Source organism: Amblyraja radiata, chromosome 9 (assembly GCF_010909765.2).
Source record: "Amblyraja radiata isolate CabotCenter1 chromosome 9, sAmbRad1.1.pri, whole genome shotgun sequence".
Taxonomy (NCBI): domain Eukaryota; kingdom Metazoa; phylum Chordata; class Chondrichthyes; order Rajiformes; family Rajidae; genus Amblyraja; species Amblyraja radiata.
This window is the reverse complement of record NC_045964.1, coordinates 4431599-4450093: the sequence shown is the minus strand read 5'-3', so window position 1 is coordinate 4450093 and position 18495 is coordinate 4431599. Positions and strand designations below refer to the sequence as shown.

At 41.4% G+C, this 18495-nt stretch overlaps 2 protein-coding genes across 6 annotated transcripts in view; one reads left to right on the top strand and one right to left on the bottom strand.

The window, feature by feature from the left end:
* Nucleotides 1–18495, top strand: part of LOC116976681 — a 43230-nt gene that overhangs the window by 17731 nt on the left and 7004 nt on the right. Inside the window, exon 4 of one of the 2 annotated variants that reach the window (XM_033026529.1) lies at nucleotides 1432–2049. In XM_033026529.1, coding sequence (XP_032882420.1) covers nucleotides 1432–2049 — 618 coding nt within the window. Of the gene's footprint in view, nucleotides 1–1431; nucleotides 3800–18495 lie in introns of those variants that run through there. The other variant, XM_033026528.1, reaches the window with a different exon arrangement.
* dync1h1 (dynein cytoplasmic 1 heavy chain 1) overlaps nucleotides 10452–18495 on the bottom strand; it is a 104176-nt gene continuing 96132 nt past the window's right edge. For all 4 annotated transcript variants that reach the window (XM_033026525.1, XM_033026524.1, XM_033026526.1 and 1 more), the window contains 8 exons: nucleotides 17692–17909; nucleotides 17486–17589; nucleotides 16818–17029; nucleotides 14656–14809; nucleotides 13417–13559; nucleotides 12527–12695; nucleotides 11877–12004; nucleotides 10452–10832 (listed from right to left, as the gene is read on the bottom strand). In XM_033026525.1, coding sequence (XP_032882416.1) covers nucleotides 10704–10832; nucleotides 11877–12004; nucleotides 12527–12695; nucleotides 13417–13559; nucleotides 14656–14809; nucleotides 16818–17029; nucleotides 17486–17589; nucleotides 17692–17909 — 1257 coding nt within the window. In that variant the 3' untranslated portion in view covers nucleotides 10452–10703. The remainder of the gene's footprint in view (nucleotides 10833–11876; nucleotides 12005–12526; nucleotides 12696–13416; nucleotides 13560–14655; nucleotides 14810–16817; nucleotides 17030–17485; nucleotides 17590–17691; nucleotides 17910–18495) is intronic.

Here is an 18495-nt window from a genome sequence, read left to right as displayed (position 1 = left end):
CTGCGCAGGCACGGCTCATTTCGCCACATCCCCAGCACTCCCTCCCCCTCCTCTTAACCCTCCCTCTTCTTTCCCCTCTCCTCCTCCCCTCCCCCAATCCCTCCCTCACCTCTCCCTCCTTCTCCTTTCCCCTACCCTCAGTCACTCTCTCCCTCCCTCCATAACTCCTCTCCCCCCCCTACCCCCCCACCTATCCCTCTACCCCCCCCCACTCCTCACCTCCCCCTATTCCCCCCCCACCACCCTCCTCTCCCTTTATTCCCCACTCCCTACCTCCCCCACTTCCCCCTCCCCTCCCTCTATTTCCCCCCACCCTCCCCACTTTCTCCCTCCCTACCTTTTCCTCTCCCTCAATCCCCCCCACTCTGCCTCCTCACCTCCTCAGGATCTTTCCCCTCCTCCCCATCCCCAATCCCTCTGGGGTGCTCTTATAGAATCTTATGTTTCTATGTTTCCCTCTCCTCACCCCTCGGCTTGTACTCGCTAGAATTTAGATGATTGAGGGGTGATCTTATAGAATCTTATGTTTCTATGTTTCCCTCTCCTCACCCCTCTCCCTCTCCCACCCATCCCTCTCTCCCCCACCCCGTTCACTCTCTACCCCACCCCCTTCCATCTCCCCCCGCCCCCATCCCCTATCCCTCTGTCCCTCTTCCTCCACTCCCCCTACCCCTCCCACCCCACAGTTCCACTTCTCTCCCCCTTCCCCCTCCACTCTCCCTCCCCACTCTTTCTACCCTCTCACCCCACACCTCTCCCCCTCCCTCCCTCCTCCCCTCCCTCCCCTTCCACACATCTCTCTCCCCATCCCCCTCTCTCACCCCCTACCCCGCTCTCCTTTCCCTCCCACATCTGCCCCTTTTCCTCCTCTCCCCTCCTACCCTTCTTCTCACCCCCCTCCCCCCACCTGTGTGTTTGGGGTGTGGTTAATGTGAGTGTTGCCGCAGCCCCCCCCCCCCCCAACCACCCCCACCTCACCCGCAAACGCCGTTGGGGAAACAGACCCAACGGGTCTGCACTTGGTCTAGTTTTATATAAAATTGCCGAATGGGATGAAGTCCTGCAAAGATCAAAACAGATGGAATAATAATCTTCATTAATGTATTTAGATAAAATTCTGGGGATATTTTGTAGGTCGTGTGGTATCTATGGATTGTGAAACAGATAATTTTTCAGATCAATGACCCTTCTGATATATCCCTGGCATTTTGCATTTTTATTTAAATTTTCCAGTATTTGCAGTTTTTGAATTTTCATTAACACCTTGAGTTCCTGATTCCTACTGATGAATTATTTATTTTAATAAAAGAAAGCTATAGTGTAGTTGCATCTTTAAATACTTTAATTTTGTAGGTTCTACGTTTTTTTTTGAGAAGGGAAAATTATCTTATTTGTTATAATTGATGATTTAAACATTTCTTCAATGATTAGTCACTGGATCCATACGATGGAGATTTGGAGAGCACCTCAAGTGAATCGGATGGCAGTAGACAATTTCTGCAAGATGTCTACACTGACAAGTCAAGTTATCTGTCCCATGCTATTGTTGCAGTTGATGGAAGGAAGTTGTCAGTAAAACCGTATAAACAGTCCTTGCTGACAACATTTCTGCCTGTATGCAGTAATACAGAGTTAAATTCCATACAAGTAGAAACTGCGGCCATTGGTGGTATACTCCCACAATCTTCCTGTGAATCAGAAGTTCTCTTTAACGGAGAACATGAACTTGCATTTGCAACAAATAATTATGTGGCAGATGCTGGACACAAGTCTGCATCATTGGACTTGGATGTGTCGGCTGGATCTCCTGCTATAAACGTGGACATTGAAAGCGATCATAGACTTGTGAACATGTTTGTTCTGCACGACCCTGGGACTCATGAGGCCAGGAACTCGAATGTCCAGTGGCGCTCAGGAAAGCTTTTAAAGACTGCTCATGAAAGTTTTCCTGAAGGAAAGATATCAGCAAAAAGAAAACTCGGGAATCCTTTGAATGAAGCAAGCAATGAATGGATAAGTAAAAAGAAAAGTCGTATTCTAAAAACTGAGGTAAGCAATTTTGTACTGAAGTGGTCTGTTTAGAAATGCTTCAGGAGTAGTGTTACCCAAACTGCATATTTATGTAAAAATTGTGTATTACAAAGATGTTCTTGGGGTATGCAATTATTTTCCATTTCAGGCATCTAGTTTTGGCTTGGATGTGGTCAAAGAATGCTGAATAAGACTAAATATTTGGCAACAGAACCAGTGTCTTGGCCTAATTGCATATGTAATTGTTTTGTGAAGTGACTTTTCTCTTGGTGATGATTGTTTGCTTGGTTCTGTGCTTAAAGTTCTGTGGGTGGGGACAATTGAACAATCTCTCTCCCCAGTTACCAATCTTGTGAATGCAAGTGAATTGTAGAATGCGATTATCAAATTTTTTTCCTACTAAAGTGAAAGCTGATTTTTGTTAAAATATGCTCAGTCAAATTGTCTATTAACTTTTGGAATTTACTATTTTGAAGTTGTATAACATGGATTAGTTTTTTTTCCGATTGTGCCCATTTCTCACAAGTCTATGTCAATTGCTCATCTTAAACTACACTGAAGTGGTGACCTCCCTTCTGTAATTATTTGTATGTTAACAAACTCCTGGCTTCTTAATGCTTGCAGGGGAGTCACCAAATAGTGTGTTATTCTGGTAACGTTTGGACCAGGCCACCAAAAGGTGCAGGTGTCTTTGCCTAAAGGATTTTGGATAATAGCCTCCAAACTAATTGCACTCCAATTGAAGTCTCATTCAGAAGTGGTGTAAATTGAAGTTCACTAGTATCCTAGTGTGGCTCTAATTTTGATTCACCATTATTTGTCATTTGCGTACATAATCAATATGCAGCAGTTGTTTATTGGATCTGTGCGTATGTTGTATTTTTCTTCCCACTACCGTTAGTCGATGTATTAATATCAATGGACTGTTATTGGGGAGGAAGAGGGAAAGCCTGTTGCTTTTCATTTAGCAGCTTGAGTGTGCCTCTCTCTGTGTCTGCATGGGTTTTCTCTGGGTGCGTTGGTTTCCTCCTACATATGTGCAGGTTGGTTAATTGGCTAGCAAAAATTGCCCCTAGAGTAAGTAGGTGATAGAATCTGGGGGCAGTTGAGAATAAGGGCAGCACGGTGACATAATAGTAGAGCTTACAGCACCAGAGACCAGGGTTTGATCCTGACCACAGGTGCTTGTCTTTCCGGAGTCTGTACGTTCTCCCTGTGACCTGTGGGTTTCCTCCGAGATCTTCACTTTCCTCCCACACTCCAAAGACATAGTTTTTTTAAGGTTAATTGGCTTGGTATAAATGTAATCCTAGTATATAGGAAAGTGTTAGTGTGCGGGGATCAGTGCGACTCGGATTGCCGAAGGGCCTGTTTTTGCACTGAATCTCTAAACTACGGTAAATAAAATTAGATTCATGTAGGATTGGTGTGAAAGGGTAGTTAATCGTCAGCATGGACCCAAGGCCGATAAATCTGTGTACTATTGTCACCAAAGCATACACTTTGAGGAAGAGGATGTGATGTTTTTAAATGTCAAATGCTAAACTTCCAATGAGTTTGTTTCTTTGTCTATTTGTAAAATATAGAAATCATTGTTTAACCTTCTGTAAATATGAATAGCCTACAAACTGCATTTGGTACAAAGCTTATGTTTGAGGGAGGAAATTTATGTATATTTGTATATGGTTATATTATACTAGAAATATTTTGACCAAAACCTTGAATTGGTTGAGTTGATTGGACGGTCATTAAAAATCTAAGCTTTCATTCTCTGGAAAGTGTCAAAATTAGTGACAAGGAACTCTAAGTCTGGTGGAATCGTGGGCAATTTTATGCACAGATGTTGCTTGAAACTGATAGACTGAAGTGTTTATTTCTGTGCAAGGTGTACCATGGGTAAAGCAGTTGACCCCAAGTGTCTGGATCAATGGTTCTTTGATGGAAATATGAAGTGGACCAATATGAGGAGTTGGTTGTGAGACAGAACTGGCAGTTCAACGTTCCAGAATTTTGATGTTTCAGAAGTGAAAGAGTATTGGGTGGGGGGTGGGGGGGCAGAATTTGTTAGGAGTATCCATAAGGTTTCCTGAAACAGTGTGTGGATAGTCCAACCCAAGGAGGGAATTACTGGATCTTGCGTTGGGAAGCGAGCTTGGTCAGGTGATTGGTGTTTCACTGGAAGGGCATTTGGAATATAGTGATTACAATTCCTTATTGGTTTAAGGTAGTTATGAATAAGTCTGGATGTTGGGGGGGAGGGGGGAAGTAATAAATTGGAGTAAAGCAGATTACAGCAATTAGGCAATAATCGGGGAGTGGAATTCGGGAGCAGTTGTTATTGGATAAATCCACGTCTGACCTGTGAAAGTAATTTAAAGGCCAGCTAATCAGAATTCAGGACCAGCATATTCTCGCGAGAAGGCGGGTATAAGGATGGCAAGGTAAGGGAACCTTGGTTGACCGAAGAGATTGTAAATCTGGTCAAAAACCGTATGAAAGGTTTAGAAAGATGATTTCAGCTGGGTCTTTGAACAATATAATGCAAAAAGAACTCGGACATTTAGAAGAACCAAAAGGAGCTATGAAATGTCATTAGCGAGTCGGAGTAAAGAAAATCCCACGGCTTTTTATACATACATTTAAAAACTAGAGGGTGACCAGGGAGAGGATAAGACTGCTCAATGATGATGTGGGAAATCTGTGCTTGGAAACAAGATATCGGCGAGGTGTTAAATTAATGTATTGAATCCATATTCACCAAGGGGATGGACATGGAGGACACTGTGGAGAAGGCTAATATGTTAGGGCAGTTTGAGTTCTCCTGATGAAGATCTTTGCCTTCTTTTGCCACAGATGAGGTCCTTGAGGGCTAGAAAGTAACTAATGTTGCTCCTTTGTTTAAGAATGTTAGTAGAGATAATCAAGAAAATTATAAGCCAGTGAGCCTCACATAAATGGTAGCAGGGAGGCTATTGGAGAGGATTATTCAGAGGATTTACTTCCATTTAAGAGTATGGGCTTATCTGAAACTATCAACATGGGTTTATGAAGGCATGACAAAGGTGATCGATGAGGACAGGGTATAGTAGCAATGTTACAAAATTTTGAGATTTAAAAAATCAAGTCTAATTTATCCCATCAGATAGAGCATAAAAAGAAGTTTAATTTGACACCTAATTCACTTTCATATCTCAAGTATTTAAAAAGTTATGGCCATTTTCATACTCGGAAATTAGCATCTTGTTCCCTATTGATTTTCTATGGACATAACAAAAAAGCTGTGATCGTGGACAGTCAAAAGCCCATAACCTTCTTAAAAATTAAGAGAACTGAATGAAATTTTCAGTTATCGTAGATTGAACCATTCTGAAACAAATATAAAATAATCTTACTTGGATGACCTGAAATTAAAGCATATAATTAGTTAGTTACCCAAGTGTAGCTAATTTCAAACTTCAATTACTAGATCTAAACATCTATCCATTTCTTAATAAATGATTAACATTTTTAAATAGCCTAAGTGTCCAAATAATATTCATAAATAATTCACAATAAAACATGATTTTTAAATCTCATTTACATTAATTTATAGGCCAAATGGAAGGAATTTAGTGTTTAATTGCTGTAAATTAAAGTCCATTTTAAATCAGCTTTCCAGTGGGTTCCTGTGAACGCGCTGGTTTAGAACGTTCACATTGCACTAGATTTGTGCCCCAAATGCCGAGAAAATTACTGCGGGATATAATGGGCCCAAAATTAGCTACTCGCAATATTAAACTTTGTATAAAGGGATCTTAAGAAGCCCTTTTTAATGTAAAAATATGCAGCCTATCTTCTGTTATTTGCTCTGAGACCCTGACAGCTGCCGTGGTCGCGGGTTTAGAGATTGATTTTTAAACTACTATAACTATTATACGAGGCCTTTAAAACTAATAATAGCTTTTGCGACGGGGTCTTCCAGTGATTTTTCGTTAATAATTAACTAGGCTGAACATCTTCGATTTGAACAGCCTAGAGAAAATCGCGTTTTAAACCCGCCCCCCTCTAAACGGCGCCAAAATCGCGCACACCCGCAGCGACAGATTTTCAGTGACGCTTCAGGTAGGCTTTGCAACATACCTAGGTATAGGATGTTGTCTGCAAGGATTAAAGTAATGGGCCTGTCCCACTTAGGCTATATATATTTTTTTTTAGGCGACTAGGCTGTCACCACATGGTCGCCTGTATGGTCGTGAGCAGTCTCCTCAGTCGCCCAAAGAGTCGTAGCGTCTTTCTGGTCGCTGCTGGCTTTTCAACATGTTGAAAATTTTTCAGAGACAGTCGGCAACAGTGGATTTGACGCCAATGAGTGTTGGTTGACTTCTCCTGACGTAGGTGCTGTCATAGTTGTCTCCAGTTGAGACACAGGTTGTTGCCGGTGCTGACTTCGTTTTTTTTTGTTAATGTATTGATTCTATTTCAAATTTTATGTTGAACCAGGGACCAGTCGCTGTTTTTTTGGCGACCTGCTACGACTGAGTCGCCTAAAAATAGCCTATGTGGGACAGGCCCATAAGGCTTTTGATAGAGTTCCCTCGGGGTAGGCTGATGTAAGGCAGGGATCTAAGGTGACATAGTCACACAATGTGGAAACAGGCCCTTTGGCCGTGTCGGCCAACATGTCCCACCTGCCCGCATTTGGTTCATATCCCTCCAAACCTGTCCTATCCATGTACCCAACTGTTTCTTAAACTTTGGGATAGACAATGCCTCAACTACCTCCTCTAGCATCTCGTTCCATATTAAGATTTAAATTCCTATTAAATCTTTTCCCCATCACCTTGAACCCATGTCCTCTGGTCCTCAATTCACCTACTCTGGGCAAGTGATTCTGTGCATTTGTGTTTAAGAAGGAACTGCAGATGCTGGAAAATCAAAGGTAGACAAAAATGCTGGAGAAACTCAGCGGGTGCAGCAGCATCTATGGAGCGAAGAAAATGGGCAACGTTTCGGCCCGAAACGTTGCCTATTTCCTTTGCTCCATAGATGCTGCTGCATCCAATGAGTTTCTCCAGCATTTTTGTCTACCTTTGACTCTGTGCATTTATCTGATGTATTCTGATTTAATACTAATAAATGTGAAGTCATTCACTTTGGGAAAAAAAATGATAGGGCAAGTTATTTTCTAAATGAGGAGGAGCTGCGTTGTAATGCAACGCAAAGGGATCTAGGGGTATTAGTACATGAATCACTAAAGGTCAGTATGCAGGTGCAGCAAGCAATCAGGAAGGCCAATGGAGTTTTGGCCTTTATTGCTAGGGGGATTGAGTATAAAAACACGGAGGTCTTGCTGCAGCTGTACACAGTATTAGTGAGACCACATTTGGAATACTGTGTACAGTTCTGGGGTCCATACTTAAGGAAGGATGTACTAGCCCTGGAGGCAGTGCAGCGAAGGTTTACAAGATTAATTCCTGCAATGAGGGGATTGACATATGAGGAAAGGTTAAGTAAGCTGGAGCTCTACTCTTTGGAGTTTAGGAGAATGAGAGGCGATCTCATTGAAACATATAAGATCGTGAGGGGCCTTGATCGGGTGGATGCACCGAGGATGTTCCCAATGATCGGGGAAACTAGAACTAGGGGACATAGTTGCAGAATAAGGGGGGGCTCTTTTAAAACTGAGATGAGGAAGAACTTCTTCACCAAGAGGGTGGTTAATTTATGGAATTCACTGCCCCAGGGAGCAGTGGAAGCAGAAACGTTAAATATATTTAAGTCTAGAATAGATGGTTTTTTAGCTGCCGAGGGGATAAGGGGCTACGGGGAGAGGGCAGGGATATGGACCTAGGTATGGTTAGTATAGTAAGACCTGAGTGATCTCCTGGACAAGTGTCGATCGCCTGGATTGGGGTCGGAGAGGAATTTCCCGGATTTTTTCCCCCGAATTGGACCTGGGTTTTTATCCGGTTTTTTGCCTCCCCCAGGAGATCACGCGGTTCTTGGGGTGGAGAGGGGTGATAGCGGTATGAAGGGGAGGGTAGTGTCTTGTGTTCTGTGTCTTGTGTCTACTGTTTGTGGGTAAGTGTGTCTGTTTAGTGTTCAGCCATGAGCGAATGGCGGTGCGGGCTCGACGGACCTGGTGGTCTACTCTCGCACCTACTTTCTATGTTTCTATTCCTCTCGTGATTTTATACACCTCTATAAGATCACCACTCACACTCTTGTGTTCCAAAGAATAGAGTCCCACCATCTAGTCCTGTCAACATCCTCGTAAATCTTCTCTGTACCCATTCCAGCTTGAAATCTATCCTATAACATGCTGCCCAGAACTGAACACAATACCCTAAATGCAGCCTCAACAACGTCTTATAGCAACATGACCTCCTAGCTTTACTCAATACTCTGATGAAGACACATGTGCCAAAAAGCTTTTTTGACCACCCTATCTACCTGCAACTCTACATTCAAGGAACTAGGCACCTGCATTCCTAAATCCCTCTGCTCTATAACACTCCCCGGAGCCCAACCATTCGCTGTGTAGGTCCTGCCACTTGAGTGTTTGGATTTAGTATTGAAATGAGAGGGTTACTTATTGAAATGAGAGGGTTGTGGTGGGTGTAGTTTTATATGAATGATTTGGACTTTAATGTAGATGGTTTGGTTAATATGTTCGCAGACATCACCAAAATAGGGTGAGGCGAGCTGTCGAAATATAGCAGTTACAGATGTGGATGGTAAAGTGGGAGGTGCTGCATTTTGGGAAGTCAAATCCATAACAATATTGATGTACAAAAGGATCAAGGGGTCGAAGTATATTGCTTCGTAAAATTACCAACATAATTAAATAGTGGTTAAGAAGGCATGTGGTATGTTTGCTGTCATTGGTTGGGGCATTGAGTGTAAGAGTAAGGAAGTCATGTCACAGCTTTATAAGACTTTGGATAGGTTGCACTTGGAGCATTTTGTGCAGTTCTGGTTGCCCCATTATAGGAAGGATGTTGAGGTTTTTGGCGAATACAGAAGAGGTTTGCCAGAAAACTGCCAGGATTAGTGTGTCTAACAGTCCTGCACTTCTTGGGTAAGAATGCCCAGTGTGGTAGCCAGTACATTCCATGCTGAAGATTATTAGTAGCCCTTTTCTCTGTTGAGAATTCAATTCAATTCAATTCAATTCAATTTATTGTCATTTGGACCCCTTGAGGTCCAAACGAAATGCCGTTTCTGCAGCCATACATTAAAGTAAAAAGTAAAAACATTTTTGGAATGTTTTACAGTTCTGTAAAATATTTTGGAATTATCTACAAGTAGAATCACTGCTTTCATGGGCATCAAAGTGACACTGCTGTAACCTCTGGCCCATTGGCAATGTGACAGGTGATAGTTTATTAGATAAAAGGTATTCAGAAAGGAGCACGTGTCACTGCAGGCACCAGGGAACAGTGAGAGGAATCTTCATATGTGTCCTTCACCATGTGTGCCCACAGCTGAAGCCAATCATTTAATTGTAGTGCTAATCCTTATTGCCATAGTTAGCACTAAACTTTTCCTGGTACCTCCCCCAATAGACTCATTTCCACTGCACACATTCTCAGTTGTAACATTGATGTTCAGCTGGAATTGGTGCAGACATGATTTACGAGGACATTGCCAGGACTTGAGGGCCTGAGCTATAGGAAGAAGTTAAACAGGCTAGTACCTTTATTCCTTGGAGCGCAGGAGGATGAGTGATCTCATGAGACGAATAGATAGGATAAATGCACAAAGTCTTTTACCCAGAGTAGTGAAATCATGAAACCAGAAGACATAGGATGAAGGCAAGAGGGGGTAATAGATTTAATAGAAATCTGAGCAAAAGGCAGTGGGTACATGGAGCAAGCTGCCAGAGGAGATAGTTGAGGCAGGTACGATCACAGGATTTAAAAAAACATTTGGACAGGTACATGGATAGGATAGATTTAGAAGGACCAAACACAGGCAGGTTGGTCTGGTCAAAGGACTTGTTTTCATGTTGTATGAATGTGTTTTGGTTTTAACAAGGACAGCAAAAATGCATTTCTACTGGCTCTAACACCGAGGCATTTAAAAAAACATGATGGCATTGGGTTACCCATCAACATAACTATAAACTCTAAGGTTTCGATCAGGTCCTTCTGCACATATGTGCGAGTAGGGGGTGATAAGATACAGCAGGAAGCTATACTAACTTTACTGATCACTGGAGTATGGAATTTATCATGGGGGGAAAGGCAAGGGGTAAAATAAGTAAGAGAGCACTGGTAATACAGTAACTGGATGAACAACATTCTATTAAATGGCTCTTCCACTAACAAATTGGAACCTACTAAAATAATGGTTACACAAAGCATGAAGAGAAAATGTTAATCCAGTATAGGACAATATTTAGATATTCAATGTTTTCCAACAAATTCGAACTCCTATTCATGATGTATAATTTTATTAATTGTAAAATCAGCCATGAACCAAATTACATGTTATATTTTCCAGTTCTTGAATCTCAGCAACCATTTCCACTAAAACTTCCCCTTAACTTGTACCATTTTCCTTAATAACCAATTCCTTCCAAAATCATTCACTACCTTGAAAGACAGCTTCTAATTAGTTACAAATATATGCACATGCAAATGTAATTATGTAACGAGGCCAAGTTCTGCCGTTGGAATAATTGGGTTTTATTCTGTGCAGAGCAGTGCGACACCACGCTCATAAAAGCAGCGAGAATCTTCCTTGGTCGCAATGTCAAAGTCAACAGTGAATATCAGCTCTGCACGCGTGAAGTTCAGGTATACGGGAAGTGTCACCTGTAAATTAAAAAAAAGTTGCAAGGGCATTAAACAAATGTTGGAGCTATTAAAACAAAATATTCTTTAAATTAGATTTATTAGGAAACAGATGGCAAAGATGCTTTTTAAAGTTATCAGTGTGATCACAGCTGATTTACCTGCCTGTCACTGTATTAGCCCTGGATTAGCACTCCAAAATACATCACTTTGCAAATATATGAGTTTGCCTTTATCAGATGGGACATTGAGTTGGGATGTCATTTTACAGCTGCAAAGTTGTTGATAAGATCATATCCGGAATAGTATGCAGTTTTTGTGAGCAAATCTGCAAGTCACTCATTCAGCACAGAACCAAGCCCTTTGGCCCAACTTGTCCATGCCCATCATAGTCATAGAGTGATACAGTGTGGAAACAGGCCTCTCAGCCCAACTCACCAACAATGTCCCAGCTACACTAGTCCCATTTGCATGTGCTTGGTCCACATCCCTCCAAACTTGTCCTATCCATGCACCTGTCTAACCGTTTCTTAAACGATGGATAGTCCCAGACTCAACTACCTCCTCTGGCAGCTTCTTTCATACACCCACCACCCTTTGTGTGAAAAAGTTACCGCTCTGATTCCTATTAAATCTTTTCCCCCTCAGCTTCAACCTATGTTCTCGATTCCCCTACTCTATTTATCTACTCGATCAATTCCTCTCATGATTTTGTACACCTCTACAACATTGACGTTGTGCCAATGACTACTAGACACAGCTTAGTGAGGACATAGTGTTCCCTCTCGAATAGTGGTCGGAGTAGTGTTCCACCCATCTGTTGGCTGTGATTACTTCCCCAGTGGAGAATTTGAGGGGGGCTGTCTTGTTGAGGACATTCAGACGGCCGCCATAACAGGAAACATCAGGGGAATGTACGATGGCATTAGGACCAGTCTTGAGCAAGATCTCAAGTCGATCCTGCTGTAATCTTTCACAACCATCTTCACTATCTGCAAAACCACTAACTTTTGTATCAAGGTACCTTCCTGAGCTAGTCCCCCTTGTCCACAGATAATTACTCACCACATTAGCTTTCTTTTCAGCATACGTCTCTTTAACCCACCGAAGCTGTGTAAGAGTGAGTTCAGTGGATATGGAAGTGGATAAAGACAGCTTGTTGTTGTTGCATACGGCACCTTGAAGTGTCAGGCCTGTAGAAATGCAATGTTAACGTTTAGAATGCAGTCATCATGGTACGTGCCAATTTAACATAGCAGAAATACAATGGTAAGCAGGTCGTAAGTACACAGCAAATACAAGATATACTGTATTTTACAACCCACAGGATTTTGGTTTTATCTAGTTCTGGAAACCAGTTGGTTTTAGCAACTAGTTATGAAGACTGCATAATATACCAAACATTTGCCAAATGTACCCACGTTGTCATTAACTGGACAAATGGAGAAAAATGGTCATGTGAAATGACCAAAACTGAATGAAAGATATCGGCATTAATAAAGTGACCATTTTAGCTGCTGTGGACTCCTGAATCAACAGTAGGGTAGTGAAACTGCTGGCACGGGTATGTACCCACAGGCAAAATAGTTAGAATAGAACATTTATTTAGGAAAGCTCCAAATGTTGATAAAGCTCAGTTCTGCGATGTGACAGATTTCCTTAAGGCAAATTCTATATCATTGTAACTCAGTGTGATATCCATTGTCACTACTAACCTGTTATCCCAAAACTGCAAGCATCCAATACCGAGTTCTGATTATTGGTGACAATGACTTCCAGTCGAAGCTCTTCCAACGACCAGCTGTTCGCTTGAGCCACATACTGCCGTGTTGCTGTGATATAAGCCTCTGGCACGTACAAACCACCCAAGAAAACATGGATATTCTGCAGGAAAAATAACAGCAGGAAAACATTTTATGTCAGCATTCTATATATTTCAACCATTGTTTTAATTGGAAAAGGTCAATTTGCCCAATATCCTTTGAATACCATGATAGGATGTTCACTTCTATAACATAGCTTCACATTATTGTTTGCTAATGGTGAGACTTTAACAAATTACTTCAACTATCTGATCACTTATGGATAAACAGAGATGTTCTTTAATACATGTTGAGCAAAGGCTCAGTACTCTGTACAAAGGTCGTAGATGATTGCCTGGAATGAATGCTCGACAAGAGTGATAGGAAATCTCATGAGAGCCTGTGCTGGCATGGTAATCTCATTCAAATGAATGAAAGCCTTTCTGATTTTAATACATTTTTAGTGTGTTAATTTTTGTTAGCTTAACAAGTGTGTACAAAAAATGCAGATGTTGTCCTTGGTGTAAGTGGGGGTTTACTCCAGCCTCATCTGCCAATGTGTCGCTGGTGCAGGCAGGCTACAATTTTGTGGCAACAGCCAAGAGCAGATAAGTACAAACCTAAACCTCTTCTTACTATATTCCCGAAGACAGGTAATTGTACATGGAGCTCATTTAATGCAGCCACTTTTCATAAAACTGATCAACAATATATTTTTAAAAGCAGCCTCTTGTCATGAAAACACCAATATTGAACAATAATAAAGTGGGTGTATATAATATATGGTGGGTGTGAATACCAACCTTCAGTTCTTTAGCACCTCCTGTGGATGCTGCCTGAGATATCTGCTGCAACTGCTTTATGCGTTCACTGAAGTTAGCCACCCACTGAATGACTGTCATGTCTGCAGGGATTGTGTAACGGATCCAACTGTGAGGCAAGATACCTTTTTTGGGCAAGGAAAGAGGAATCAACTTTTACTCAGTACTTTGCATCTAATAGTTACATGTTACTCCTTTAATGGACATAATTGAATCGAGCCATGACAGTATCTGCACTATGGCATTTGTTCTCAAATAACCCCAGGTTTTTTTAAAAGAAGCAAATCAAAGCTCAAATTTCTAATCCATAACACACAGAAGTTCGGGTTGACGGGCATTCAATTGGATCATGGCAGATTATTTCAACACCATTTTATTACTGTACCTCCGTAATCTTTGATTTCCCCCAATATCTAAAAGTCTGATTTCATTCAAACCTGAAATCAATGACTGAGCCTCCACAGCCCATCAGGAGAAAGAATTCTAATTCTTCACCAGGCTTTGAGAGATATCTATTCATTTCAGTCCTGATTAGCCGACCTGGTATTCAAGACTGTGATCACTTAACTCTCGACTCCTCAGTCGAGAAGAACAAATATCTATCCTTTTCAGCTTTCTAAAAATTGTGCCCATTTAGAATGAGATCAGCTCAAATTTCTTCTACTCACCTTGGGAACGAGGTGAATTCTCACTGCATTTCACTAAATGCAAGCATATCTTGTTTAAGTAAGGAAATCAAAACCACAAAATACTGCTGAAGTGGTCTCACTAAGGCAATATTAATTACTGGAAAACATTTTCAATACATCTTTTTAAACTCAAATCCTCTCCCACTAAAGACCAACATACCACTTGCCTTCCTAGTGCGTTCTTGCACCATCACATTAGCTTTAGAATGTTGTGGTACAAGTCTCTTTGAATAGCAACTCGGCTTTTGTGTTTTCTACCAAAGAGCCAACATTTTTCCCCATACAGTATATTGCAATCCAATAACTATTGGAACACAGAAGATTAGGGTCCAATTGACTCCACCATGCATGAAGACCACTGAGTCAGTACAGAGTCACCACATTACCAGCTCTGCCCCATCGATAACCCAAGATGTGATTTCAGTACAATATATAAATTTATGTAAGTTTGTGCCGCTATTTCAAAAGCTATACCATTTTAAATGTTTTCATTTAACTTTACAAAATATATACTGCAGCTTAATTTCCTTACCCTTCACCATTTCACTGATTAACGTCCGCAGATAATTGGTCTGTTTCTTCTTCCCCTCGCATACTTGTACTACATCAGCCAGATCCTGGCGAATATCCTGTAAAAGCTTTGCTCCACTCTTCACTTCTCTTTCAAAGAATCTAAACAATGGATCCTGTAAAGATAAACATTTGCATCATTCTTCCCTTCGTTTTGTACTTCAGATGCTTATGGACATTTTAACGACATTAATAGTTATTACTGTCTCCTGTCAGAAGAATGGAAAGACATTATAAATCTGGTCACAGTCTCCATTAATATTTCTAATTTCTTTTTTCACTCTTCAAGTATAAAATCAGTAATTGCTTTCATTTTCAGCATCTTCTACCACAACCCAGGTTACAGCTTAAAAAATAACAATTAGGCCATAATTTGGGGAAAAGGTCAAAATTATGAATAAAATATATTTGGATGTGAAAATCACTGCAGTTCTGCTATCTCCTTCATTCAGTCTACAGATACATTAAGAAAATAACTGTTCAATAACAAGCAGTCTTTCCAGGTGCAGCAGAGGTTCACCTGCACCTCCTCCAACCTCATCTATTGCATCCGCTGCTCTAGGTTGCAATCCAATAACTATTGGAACACAGCTGCTTTACATCGGTGAGACCAAGCGCAGGCTTTGCGAGCGCTTCGCCGAACACCTCCGCTCAGTTCGCAATAACTAACCTGATCTCCCGGTGGCTCAGCACTTCAACCCCCCCTCCCATTCCGAATCCGACCTTTCTGTCCTGGGCCTCCTCCATGGCCAGAGTGAGGACCACCGTAAATTGGAGGAGCAGCACCTCATATTTTGCTTGGGCAGTCTGCACCCCAGCGAAATGAACATTGACTTCTATCATTTCAGGTAGTCCTTACTTTCTCCTCCCCTTCTCAGCTCTCCCTCAGCCCACTGGCTCCACCTCTTCCTTTCTTCTTCCCGCCCCCCCCCACCCTCACATCAGTCTGAAGAAGGGTTTCGACCTGAAACGTTGCCTATTTCCTTCGCTCCATAGATCTTGCCTCACCCGCTGAGTTTCTCTAGCATTTTTGTCTATGTTCAATAACCAAGCTAGTTCCATTTACCCAAGGCTGACCCATACCCCTCTAAATCCTTCCTATCAAAAACAACACAAATTACTGAAGTAACTCAGCAGGTCAGGTAGCATCTCTAGTGAACATAGATAGCTGATGTTTTGGGTTGGGCCCTTATTCAAGACTGATTGTAAGGGGATGAGGGGGAGATGAAATAAAGCTAGAATAGAGGAGACCAAATGGAAAGGAAAAGGAAAAATCCGCAGATGCTGGTTTAAATCGAAGGTAGACACAAAATGCTGGAGTAATTCAGCGAATGATCACTGGAGAGAAGGAATGGGTGTTGTTTCGGGTTGAGACCCTTCTTCATTCTGAAGAGAGGAGAGGCAGGAAATAGGTGAACATAGGTGAGGGGAGGGATTTGATAGGCAGATGGTTGATCAAAGCCAGAGATGAAAAAAGGTGCAAGACAAAAGGATTGAAGAGTCGCGAATTGTGGAGGTGAGAAATAGGTGCAAATCTAGGAGGAGGAAGGGATGTGAGAGTTTTCCTAAAATTGGAGAATGTTGATAAATTGGGTTATAAGCTACCCAAGTGGAATACGAGGTGTTGTTCCTCCTGTTTGCGTGTGGTCTCATTCTGGCAATAGAGGCCTCCCAGGACAGAAAGGTCAATATGGGAATGGGAAGGGATTAAAATTAAAATTAAAATCTACTGGGAGATCTTGTAGGCCTTGGTTGTCCGAGCGCAAGTGTTATGCGGAACGGTCGCCAGGTCTATGCTTGTCTTGCCAATCTTTCCTATCCATGTACCTGTCCAATTGTCTTTTAAGCATTGTTATAGTGCCTGCCTCAACTACCTCCTCTGGCAGTTCTTTTTATGTACCCACCTGTGCGAACAAGTTGCCTCTCGGGTTCCGATGAAATCTTTCCCTATTTAATAGGAACCGGATGAATCATATTTGATTAATGTTCCATGATACCCTCCTGACCACACTGGCTGCCATTGTGCCAGTAACGTATTACTCCTTGCAAACCCTGTAACCTTTAGGGATCATGTGAAAAGTAGCGTTTTAGAAATACATAATTTGCCCTGCACTTTAATCCAACCTTAATGTTGTCGACTGTGCGTTTAAGATGGTTAAGTGACTTTGGAATAAGTTGGAGCCAGTTGCTGGCTGTGGTGTGAAGACTTCGCATCCAGATTGGCCGTCCATCTGAAGTGGATCCTGTGCGCTGCTTCTTCTCAGTTTCTGCATAAGCCAGGTCATCCTCATCCTCCAACATCTGCATTTTCAGCATCTTGCTGAGCATGTTAGTGCCTGAATCAGATAAGGTTCAAACGATTAAAAGATAGCCCAGCTAGGATGCTTCTCAATTTAAACGTATGGATATACAATGGGAAAAGAGACAAATTTAAATCCAAAATAAAAAAGTGATGATTTCACAAGGAAAAGATTACATTGAGAAAATAAGATAGAGTTTCCTTCTACCAATGTTAGTTCTGTAACTGACATGTTTTTCTGTGCTTGTGTAACAACACAAATGTCATTAAACTTGTCAGTTTTTTTCCAGCGCATGTACTTTTGTGCTGTTTGTCTGATCAGCAGCAGCCCGAGATCAGTTTTTAATGAAATTATCCATGGATCTTTTCATTGGTCACTTCAAGAAAGTATATTCTATGTTTTTACTTTCTTCTAAAATTATATGGAAGTACTGTCAGCTTTTCAAAACCCAACACTTTCAACTACTTAAGTAATTGGAAATCTAATACTTACCCTGTGTGGTTAAAAGCACCTTCTCAGCATTGTTGGGTAAACCCAGCCAGGATGGAGTCTGAGTATCAGGAAGCAGCTCAACCCATTGTATGAATTCTTCTCGCCTGCATGCAAATCACCATTTGTTAATTAAATAACAATTATACAAATCATGTCCAACAGCAAACATCGTATCTTCATTTAATTGCTGTTTAAATGATCTTTACCTGATTCCATCCGGCATTAGAATATCCTTATGTCCATCGACTTTGCAAGCCAATTTAAATTCGCTGTCAAAACTAGCGGTGGTAAATAATCGGTCCAAGAAGGAGTTGAGCAATCGCTGGTCAAATTCATTGTCAATACGGCCACCGTAAATGGACTGTGCCATCAGGGTTTTCAGAGCTGACCAAGGAATTTTATCAGGTGAAATGTTCTGGCGTCCCTGCAGAAAAGCAAGTTATTGTTGAAGTAGGTTAGAAATACATCCCACAGGTTCACTGCAACACCTGCTCTTTACTGGGACCGAAAATAAATGATCAACTTTAAACTTCATACACAGACTGATTGTGGGTTCTCATTGCTATAGATTTCTCAGTTTGTTTGTTGGTGACCAAATTATTGCCTATAACTAAAGGTAGTTTGGGTTTAGTACAAATCAAGAATTGAATTAGAAGATTACATTGGCTAGTTGACTTGGCCAATTCTAATCAACCCAATATTCAGGGGGAGTGATCCTCAAGAGATTCATAATCCTTTGAATGAGTTTCTCATCTCAGTCCCAAAATGAGTGTTTATTTTGAGACTGCTCATTCCTTTTTGAGATATTAGACACACCCAAAGATCTAATGTCCTCCGGAAAACATACTGATGCACATAAATAGAAGGAATAGGCCACCTAGCACCCACAGACTATCCCACCGCTCAATATTACCATTTCTACCCCTGGCCACTCTTCCATGCCAATTGCAGAGAACTCGACACCCTGATTATTTAATAATTTATCTACCTCCTCCATAAACACCACAAAT